The sequence below is a fragment of the Triplophysa rosa genome, linkage group LG1, assembly GCF_024868665.1.
Source record: "Triplophysa rosa linkage group LG1, Trosa_1v2, whole genome shotgun sequence".
Lineage (NCBI taxonomy): Eukaryota > Metazoa > Chordata > Actinopteri > Cypriniformes > Nemacheilidae > Triplophysa > Triplophysa rosa.
This window is the reverse complement of record NC_079890.1, coordinates 38,419,185-38,429,465: the sequence shown is the minus strand read 5'-3', so window position 1 is coordinate 38,429,465 and position 10,281 is coordinate 38,419,185. Positions and strand designations below refer to the sequence as shown.

The 10,281-nt window shown below is 37.3% G+C and overlaps 2 protein-coding genes across 14 annotated transcripts in view; one reads left to right on the top strand and one right to left on the bottom strand.

The window, feature by feature from the left end:
- Window positions 1–166: 166 nt before the first annotated feature.
- Window positions 167–6,853, top strand: nsun6 (NOP2/Sun RNA methyltransferase 6). Of its 6 annotated transcripts, none has more exons than XM_057335221.1 (12): window positions 167–282; window positions 1,133–1,211; window positions 1,302–1,445; window positions 1,526–1,620; window positions 1,801–1,907; window positions 2,270–2,423; window positions 2,924–3,005; window positions 3,140–3,259; window positions 3,384–3,531; window positions 3,612–3,760; window positions 3,838–3,963; window positions 5,512–6,852. In XM_057335221.1, the coding sequence occupies exons 2-12, from the start codon at window positions 1,137–1,139 to the stop codon at window positions 5,698–5,700; spliced, it is 1,389 nt and encodes a 462-aa protein (XP_057191204.1). In that variant the 5' UTR covers window positions 167–282; window positions 1,133–1,136; the 3' UTR covers window positions 5,701–6,852. The 6 variants fall into 6 exon arrangements, with proteins under 6 accessions (XP_057191204.1, XP_057190979.1, XP_057191143.1 ...); XM_057335270.1 differs by having other exon boundaries at window positions 177–282; window positions 1,129–1,211; XM_057334996.1 differs by having other exon boundaries at window positions 1,133–1,445; window positions 5,512–6,853.
- A 378-nt stretch (window positions 6,854–7,231) lies between these two features.
- cacnb2a (calcium channel, voltage-dependent, beta 2a) overlaps window positions 7,232–10,281 on the bottom strand; it is a 37,041-nt gene continuing 33,991 nt past the window's right edge. For 3 of the 8 annotated variants that reach the window (XM_057333386.1, XM_057333630.1, XM_057333546.1), the window contains one exon: window positions 7,236–9,550. In XM_057333386.1, coding sequence (XP_057189369.1) covers window positions 9,023–9,550 — 528 coding nt within the window. In that variant the 3' untranslated portion in view covers window positions 7,236–9,022. Of the gene's footprint in view, window positions 9,551–10,281 lie in introns of all 8 variants that reach the window. The other 5 variants (XM_057333714.1, XM_057333468.1, XM_057333865.1 and 2 more) reach the window with 3 other exon arrangements.

Genomic DNA, 10,281 nt, shown 5'->3' with positions numbered 1-10,281 from the left:
ACACGTGAGTTCTAAAAACTACCAATAACGTACCAATTAATTAATTAAAAATGCTACCCATAGACAAAAAATAAAAAGACCAATCGAGTTTAAATACAGCTGCACGAAGCAACTGAGGATGTCACGTGATTTAAAACGCCTCATAGCAGTGGGCGGGGTCAAGCGGAATACGGAAGTGCTGGTCGTGAAACAGTTGGGTTGCCCATATGTAGCCGGTGGCGGATTGTTTCAGGAATATAAACACAGAACTCCGTCAAAAACGTTCAACAGACCGTCAAAATTGTAAGTAAACGGACTAGATCCGTAATAGTACCGTGGTCTTCATGATGTTCATTCAGTATAACAGTACAGTGTCCCCCAGAATATAACTTATTTGGACACTGTTTTTGTTTGTTTGTTTGTTAATACAATGACAAAGCAAGTGCCCACCTGAGTATTTTCTATAGGAAAGTGTTGTAAATTGTAGTAATTACTACATTTAATGTTAACATATACTATAATATTCTGAAGTATTAACTCTAGTAAGTTGAATACTGTAGTATACTTTACCATGGCAAGGTTAAAAACCTTAGTTAACTTCCGGTTTGTAGTTATATTATTAGACTAGTGTCTAATAATATAACTATTTTATTTAGTTCATATGAATTAGTATGATTATTTTACTGTCTAATAATTGTAAACAAACGATTTGTTGAAAGGGTCCTGTAGTTTGGTCGCATTTAAAGACACCATAGGGTACACTGACATCTAGCGGTTGAGCTTGAGCAGTCTAAATTCAAAATATTGGAGAGACAAATTCAGACAATTTACGCTTCTTCTCGGTTTCTTTTGATTGTTATCAGACATAATCTACAGGCGCTCTATTGTTTGTGAATGTGTACCGGAAGTTCAGTTGGGGTCACAAAAGTGCGCATGCGCAGCAACGTTTGTTTATGTTGTTAAGTTGAAACCGTCTATAGTAAACACTAAAGCACACTGCTATATTTTGTCATGTGGGTGTTCTGAATGGTTGCTCAAACACTTCTGCTCTGTTCATTTTTAACGAATAAGACAATAGATATGACAAAAGTCTTGTCATGTTGTAGTTGTCAAATATTTGACTTATATGTACTGTATGTTTATTGTGAGACAGAGAAATGTCAGTTTTCCCTCAGCTTGCCCTGAAGCCAGAAGTGCGAGAGCATCTTCACAGTGTTTATACACACAACCAGGTTTACACTTTAATTCTAATACTTCTTTCTGTAGTAATAAAAACAGTTTGTTTATATGATCTTGTGTGTGTGTGTGTGTGTGTGTGTGAGGTCGGTAAAGAGGAAGCGGCGCGGGCGTTCGAGGCTCTTCTCTCATGTCTCTCTCATCCGCCCATGTTCACCTGTGTGAGGGTCAGCACACACCTGCACACGCTGACGGATATTCAACACAAACTCCAGCAACACGTCACTCAGGTGTGTGTGTGTGTGATCTGTCTACATCTTTAGTTGGAATACTTGTATCACATTTATATTTTGTCTGTAATGTGTGTTAGCAGATTTCATGTCGTGATGGCAGTGGTTCTCCTGCGGTCATTCACACTCATCCTCATCTGCCAGATGTTCTGTTGGTTCCAGTTCACGGTCCTCGGTGAGATCTTCAAGTTAACTTTACCTTAACATCACCTCGGATTTCTGCACAAGACATTTCATCTTTAATACGAGACAGATACATTTACAACTTTCGCGTTTGCAAATGTAATATATTTTGCCTTTGTAACTTAAGGCTTGCAGTGGTGTTTATTTAGACAAGATTTCTGTTTGTGTTCAGGTGTGTAGATTTGCAGGGTTCAGAGGTGATTGTTGGTGCTCAGTGTGGTAGTGCTGTCCTCAGAGGTGCTCATGTCTTCACACCCGGTGTCCTCAGCACCCCAAAATGTGAGCGGCACGCATTCATGTCACGCGTTAGGATTACTGATTCACGAATGTATTGTGACTCTTTCTAAAACGATTCTGGATTCCGAATCTTTCTTAAAGGACTAGTTCACCTTCAAAATGAAAGTTCTGTCATCATTTACTCGCCCTCTTGCCATTTCAAACCTGTATGACTTTCTTCTGCAGAACACAAAAGAATATATTTCGAAGAATGTTGTTCCTTTAAATGAAATTCTGACGTTTCAAATACACAGACATTTTAAAAGAATTGTTTATTATTTATTCAGACAAAACATTACAGATATCTTCCTTCCAGTTCTTATGTAACCATGTGAGCATCCAACCAACCAGTGTGTGTTTGTCAGTCCTGAAGGCGGGTGACGTGGTGTCTGTGTTTTCTGACATCGAGGGCAAGTGCACACGTGGAGCTAAAGAATTCCAGGGGAAGAAGGTGTTTCTGGGTAATGGAGTTTCTGAGGTGCACCGCTCAGATGTATTCTGCTCAGAAGGACCGGCCCGGTGAGCTCATTTCTCTTTAGTCTTGTTTGAGTCTGTCGAGCATCTGTGGGTCTCTGACTCTGCACTGCAAACATATTTTTGTCTTGTTTTCCAGTATAAATGGCTAAAAATTCTTGAATCCAGATTCTTAATGAGCAAAATGACCTAAGAAAAGAAGTCTTGTTTTTCGACAAAAAATATGAAATTTCAGTGAATTTGCAAGCAAAAAAAATCTGCCAACGGGGTAAGAAAAATAATCTTGAATTTAGTGACTAAGAAAAAGGTCAACCTTGATTCAAGATTATTCTCCTGCCCCATTGGCAGATGTTTTTTTTTTCCTTGTCATGACATTTCATAGTTTTTGTCTAAAAACAAGACTTCTTTTCTTAGGTCATTCTGCTCACCAAGAAAATGACTCTTGATTCAAGAATTTTTAGACATTTGTACTGGAAAACAAGACAACAATAATAAGTAAGAAAGTCATTTTTTGCAGTGTCTCTCTCTCTCTCTCTCTCCCTCAGAGGTGTCGCCATCAGAATGACAGAGCCTCTTTATCAAAGTCCTTCGTTTGATGGAGTTTTAACAGAAGATGTTTTCCTTCAGGTACTCTGATCGATAGTCAGTAGATTTGATTGACACATCTGCGCAGTTCGTCTCTTATAGCCGTTTCAGCCACGTGAGGGCTGCTTCTCTGTGAATGAAGGTTGATGTCAGCGTGTGTGGATGTGTTCATTCAGAATCTGCCGTCGGTGGTGGTGGGTCATGTTTTAGGACCTCGACCCGGTGAACGAATCCTCGACATGTGTGCCGCTCCCGGAGGGAAAACCACACACATCGCTTCTCTTATGAGAAACCAGGTGTGTGCTTGAGTGTTTTAGCAATTACTTTAAAACAACGTATGTGTTGATTTGGTCAAGTTTGAAGTTTATCAGCGATTGAACCCATGACGTTCATCATCTTTTCTCTGCCGCATCCCAACAGGGAACTGTAGTGGCTTTGGAAAAGATCAAATCCAAGACGGAGAAGATCATTCAGAACGCAAAGACTCTAAAGTTGGATTGTATTGAAGCGTATTGTTGTGACAGCACACAGGCTGTGAGCCCTCACCCCACACGCGACTGTGACGCAGGTACACCTCTTAACTCACCCTGAATACACATTATTAACCCATAAACAATGTGCTCATTTTTTATTTCTGTGTGTTTGTAGATGGTCCCCCGTTCCCCGAGGAGAGTTTTGACCGGATATTGTTAGACGCTCCCTGCAGTGGTTTGGGTCAAAGGCCCAACATGAGCTGCAGCTGGAGTCTGAAAGAAGTCCGTTCATATCAACCACTGCAGAGGAAACTCTTCACAGCGGTAAGAATCAATTCTTTTAGTGTCCGTCACTCAGTGAACAGATGGTGGAGCTGTTTCTCTTGTTTGTGTTGTTGTAGGCCGTGCGGTTGTTAAAGAAAGGAGGAGTTTTGGTGTACAGCACCTGTACTGTGACGCTTGCTGAGAATGAAGAACAGGTGTCCTGGGCTCTCAAAACATTCCCACGTTTAACACTGGAACCACAGGTACACGGACACGACACAGAAACCATGAAATAATAAAAAAAGACTGTATCCCGTTCAAAAATGATCTTATACAGTATATTTGGGTGATTCTCACGAAATCTTGGTCAAACATGATTTTCTTAAAAACACTCACATCAACAAATTCCCGTTATATTCATTTAAAACAAGATATAACATGTTTAAAGGCATCGATTTCAAAACTTTTACTGACAGTTTAACACAGTTTTAAAACGTTTTTACAAAAAAAGGCCTTAGAAATTCTCATTACCGTAACCATTTAAAACGGTCAGTCTCGTAGCATGTTTTGCTTAAAACAAGTGAAGCCGTGATGCCTAAGCAAGTTTAAATAATCAAACATAATTAGACATTAATACATTTTATTTGATTAGGAAATGAAACATGTAAAATTTCTTTAAATTTACTACCTGTATCGGTCATGAGAAGGGAAAAAGTCGTGTACACAGCGTGACAAGAGAATATTAAGTTTTTAACTAGAAAAAAACTTGTTAGCCATTTTAAAGCTACTAGTAGATGTGTTTCTTCACATAAAAACAAACTCTATGTAAATATACTGTATTTGTGTGTGTTTAAACAGTCTTTCAAAAACGTTACGGAGGATGAGAATATCAGTCCTGGACACTTCTTTTTTATTATACATGAATATTCTGTCAATCATTTTTTTGTCATTCGAGAACGTCTAGTAGAACATCCAATTGTTTTTTTTGCAATATTTTAATTTGACTCTGTTTAAATTACAACATATAATACACCCAGACAAATCGGGATGCGTTACGGAGAATTTCAGCAGAAAAGGCAACAAAATACATAAATAATTCATTACTATGTCAAATTGATGTTTTGTCCATGGAAGAGAATACAATTATCTTTCTTATGATGAGTTTTTGTGTTATTAAACTGTATGTTTTATCAAATCTTTGCTGCCATTGGTTTACTGAGAATCACCCATTTATTTAAAATACATCAAATTAAAGTTCAAGTATACTTCCTAATTTTAAAGGGATACTTCACCCAAAAATAAAGATTCTGTCATCATTTACTCACCCCTTTGTCATTTCAAACCTGTATGAAAAAAGAAGATATTTCGAAGAATGTTGTTAACCGGACCCCATTGGCTTGCATTGCTTTGTGTCCATACAATAGAAGTGAATGGGGGCCAGTTAACAACAATCTTCAAAATATCTTCTTTTGTGTTCTGTGGAAAAAAGAATGAAATGACAAGAGGGTGAGTAATTGATGACAGAATTTTCATTTTTGGGTGAACGGTCTCTTTAAGTTTAAAAGAAGTACACAAATAACACGCTTGAGTAAACTACAAGCTACAAGAAATTTGTTTCTACATTTTCAAAATGTTGATGCATCTTCCCTTCGTTGTCAACATTGACTTAAATTTAGCAAAGAAAATCTAAATACATTGAAAGACATGAACAGGTCATGTGACTGTGACATCACACCTCTGTGTAAACATAGATGACTGATGTGATGATCGTTAGATTCAGTCTTGTGACTTCAGAGATGTTTCGTCATCAGGTGCCTCATTTGGGCTCGGAGGGCATGCACGGGGCGGGCCTGTCACATGATCATCGACGGCTGCTGCAGAGGTTTCGTCCGGAGTTATTATGGGCTGGAGCAAATCGCATACATTCCTCTGAGAGTCTTCATCATCGTGCCAACAACGACACCATTGGGTTTTTCATTGCCAAATTCGTCAAGAGATAGTTCAAGTACATCAAACACATGAGAGGAGAGATCACACCTGTGGTCTTCCGTTGCCGTGACGACAGCCGGCACGCGCTGATCATATATGTGCGCGTGCATTCCTCGCAGGTGCAGAACAGTGTGATACACGATCAACATGTTTTATCGGCCCCTCTGGTTTTTCAGAAGTGTCTATATGTTTTCGTGCATTAGACTTTTAATTCATTTTAACACAGTAAATAAAATCTGATGATCTGCTGGAAGCCTGAATATTTTTTATACGATGGATAATGGTTCATCTTAACAACATAAACAAACGTTACTGCGCATGCGCACTTTTGTGACCCCCCCCAACTGAACTTCCGGTACACATTCACAAACAATAGAGTGCCTGTAGATTATTTCTGATAACAAGCAAAAGAAACCGAGAAGATCGTTACTTGGCTAAACTTGATTCTCCGATATTTTGAATTTAGACTGCGATACCAAGCTCAACCGCTAGATGTCAGTGTACATACGGTTTCTTTAAATGCGACCGAACTACAGGACCCATTTAAGAAATCGTTCACAACAAAATTCAACAAATAGTTTATTTAATACACTTATTATACAATAAAATAATAATACAAATTAATATGAACATAAATTAAATATAAATAGTTATATTTATTAGACGCTAGCCAAACACAAACCGGAAGTTAACTGGGGGTCAGGCGCGCGCGCGTCCGATGAAACGGTCTATGAAGTATTTCATGGTTTATAATAATTACACAAGAAAAGGCATTTTGTTTATTTTTTATCATAATCCATTTTCTTTATATTTTTTGTATGTTTGTGTTGTAGTCTGCCGTTTAGTTTGGTCAGTTGAGTGACTTTATTTCTGGTGTTCTTTGCTCTTGTTCTCATGTGCCGCTCTGTGTTCATCTTGAATGTTTGTTTTGGCATACAGTCAGTGACGTCAATGCAATCTTTCATCACATACAAGTTCACAACTAAAATATGTAGTAGGGTTTTTGGATTGATTGAAATCTTGTATAAAGATACACAACCGTTCAAAAGTGTAGGGTCACTTGACTGAAATGTTTTTTTTACAAACCTTTTCAGCCGAGGCTGTAGCCTATATCTGAACGTTTTAAATCATTTATTTGGAGATAAATATATTTTGTGTCAAAGTATTGCTTTCATTACAAAAAAAGTGAAATAAAAATGTTTAAAAAAAATGGATGACTTCGACTGAATAATGGAGCAAAGTCAACGAGAGTTTAGATATGAACTCCACTAGAGCTTAAAAATCATATCAGGATGAGATGCTACACTGAAGATGATCATATAGCTTTGTCATGATTTATTTGGGTTTATTTTAGTAACAAACCAATTCCCAAAGTTACCCCAAAGTCCCAAAGTTTTATTGAGAAATGCTCATCTGTACGCCGTCTGTTCTTGCACATTTCCAGATATAAAGTATTGAAACCGATGGATCGGTATTTAAATATAACAGGAAGTCAATTGACCGCGTCATGCGACATACAGACAGTCTAACGTCATAAAATAAGTCATACAGGTGTAAAACATGTTGTGTTTTATTTCTTTCTTAACTTATATGAAACCTGAAATACGCTCTAAACACTTTCATTTCTCTAACCATGCAAAGATAGTAAGGTTAGAAACAGAGCTACGAATTCATCATCTTTAAATTGAACAAGTAACCCGTAGTTTAAAAGTCTTGATGTGATGTCTTTGTCCTGCGAGATGTGGGCAACAGTTCACAGTGAAATGACGTCACGCACACAAACATCACGTTATGGTTTCCAACCAAAACAGTCAAGATGCATGTTGCATTTCACATTGTTTAAAACAAAATATTTTTCCATCCACTTCACTTCATTCGTGACCTCAGAGTGACAGAATAATTCATGTAGCGGAAACATTGTTTATATTTAATGTCTAATAAAACAATCTTTCCACAGCAGAATAAAATCAGACAAATCTATTTTCTATTCATCTCTTAACATTCATGGACATAAAAACACAAACACATCAAGCATGTTAATACATTCAGATAAAAGTTGACAAAAACAAACCTTTCCTTTGCATTGATGTGCACTGATGAATTGTTCACGATAAGACCAGAAATGTGTGTTTACAGTTTTTTAGGATGAATTTTGATTTCATGTCGACTTTTAAAAAAGTCACGCCAGACCCATCACACAAGCCAAATGAAATGAAGACAAAAACATCTTTGTTTTATATTCATGTGAATCCACACATGAAAACTACTTTGCTTGGTGGAGGTGTAAAATGAATGTAGATTGCAGAGGTAAAATAATCTGGATTTGGGAATATTTGATGAGAAATGTTTGAGTTCATTTTGAGATCTTCAATAATATTGACTTTTGTTTGCAGATTTGACAAATCTAAGCTCAGTTCGACATCTCTTCTGAAACTCTAATGACAGAGACATTTGTTAGATTTCTGACTCTTTTTTTTCAGGAGAAATATCTATGAGACTTAAGCAAAGATTTTCATTTGCTCTTCGATTTAATCCTATTGATGTCTAGGAGAAAAATTCAGACGTTAAAGAGAGCTCATGTTGGTGCTGTGGCATTTTGAAACACAAAACAATAATGTGATCCACAGCCGGCTCAGGCTGACATCACATCATAAAAAAACACTGAAGTTGAAGTGAGTTAAAATAGCAAACATGACAGAATTGTACTGCATGATATTTAAGTTTAAATGAAAATGGGATGAAATTTAAACTGCTGTAGCCTGTTTTAATAAGATGTATAAATAAATGTAATACATTTAATATTAATAAAATAAATTACTGTTGAGCATGTTATCATAGGACTTATGGGGTATTTCCAGAAACATTAAAAGTCAATGTCAATGTGATATCTATAGATCAGAATAGATCAAATCAAATCAATACATTCACGTTTTGTATGTATATTATTCATTTGTGACCCGACTGTGAAAACCCAGCAATTTTGTTCTGTGCAAAATAATAAAACATTGTCAATAAAATCATTCATTTTTATCATACAATAAATAAATGACTTATTTCATCATTTTTATGGTTGACGTTGACACTCTTAATCTCATAAATAATAATAAATATAACTCAAGCTGGGATTTCACAGACGGAGTCTTATATTTGTAAAGTCTCTAGAAACAATGTGGCAAATCATTTGATAATTTTGTGGGTGTTATCATCCTGTAAAGTGTTGCCCATTCAAATCCAATTCACACTCACAAACTGAAAGCAAACAGACTCTAACATTGTGAGTTTTGTTCAACCCTGTTATTGTACGTGGCACCGTTGTGTTTCAGTGAGTCAGTGTCACTGTTCTATGTATTGCTCGCTCGTCCACTCGGTCTCGGCCCGTCTCCTGTCTCTCACGCGCTCGTGTTCTCTCTGTGATCTCTGTTGTCCTCTCTGTCTGTTGTTCCTCTCGTTGTGGTCGCACTCTCGGTCTCCACGGCGATGATGATGGTGGTTGGTCCGAACGGTCTCCTCCTCCTCCGGCTGGTGTGTGTGTTCGTGATGAGGCTCATTGGATTCTTTGCTCTCCAGCGTCTCTTGTCTGGAAAGCGTCTGTGCGGTCCTGTTGTGATGCTGGTGATGATGACGGTGATGATGATGGTGGTGATTGTGGCGTTCAGTTCGTGTGGATGAAGAGCGATGATGGATGTGATGTGTCCTCCACTCGCTCTGTGATGGTTGTTGTTCTGTGTTGGTTTGAGTTTCTCTCTCCTCGATGTTGTCATTGGCTTGTTCAAAACGTTCTTGCCTGTGAATTTGATGACGATGGTGATGGTCTTCACGAAAGCTCCTCCTCGTCTCTGCTCTCTGGTCAGCCCCGGCGTTCTGGTTCAACAACACATGGCACAGTAAACACATACACGTGGAAAACTAGGCAAAAGCATCATTTGGATGGGACTAGAACATCATAGATATCATTCCTGAATCCAATCTGAATCAAACAAATCCTCTGATAATCAAACCTTGTCTGTAGAGGTATTTTTATCACTGCTCCTCAAGTTTATTTTGAGCTTTATTGAATACTACGATAATAATATACTATAATAATACTGAATCAAAACTTATTATGGATTTAAAGCTTTTTTTAAACTTTCTAGATGACAACAGTTGGTGATTCAAATACTAAAAAGAGCGGATACTGGGATCTTGATTTAAGAATGTTTACATGTTTCTATTAGAAAACCAAATATTATATATAATATTGCAATATTAGTTTTTTTCTGAAAAAAAAACTATCGAGTTTGTTTAAAGTAATAAATAATATTTGCCAGCAAGGTAAGCAAAATGAACAAAATTCTCTGTAGCGCTTTTCACAATTTTGCATTATTGCAAAACATCTGTAACTCTCAACTCAACTCAACTTTATTTATATAGCGCTTTTACAATTTTCATTGTTACAAAGCAGCTGTACATGAGACACATTGACTACAAGCAAAACAATCAAAGTTGTACCTGCAAAAACAAGAAAAGGTTGAAAACACAGAAGACAGACACACCCACACACAAAACACTCCACACACACAACACGCACCAACACCACACAGACACAGAGACAC

What these genes read in the sequence shown, in the direction of transcription:
- nsun6 (XM_057334996.1), top strand. Translation starts at nt 1,137, where the DNA reads ATGTCAGTTTTCCCTCAGCTTGCCCTGAAGCCAGAAGTGCGAGAGCAT. An exon ending in TGTCCTCAGCACCCCAAAAT is followed by an intron (nt 1,908 to 2,269) that starts GTGAGCGGCACG and finishes TGTGTTTGTCAG; the next exon opens with TCCTGAAGGCGGGTGACGTG. An exon ending in AGAGGAAACTCTTCACAGCG is followed by an intron (nt 3,761 to 3,837) that starts GTAAGAATCAAT and finishes GTGTTGTTGTAG; the next exon opens with GCCGTGCGGTTGTTAAAGAA.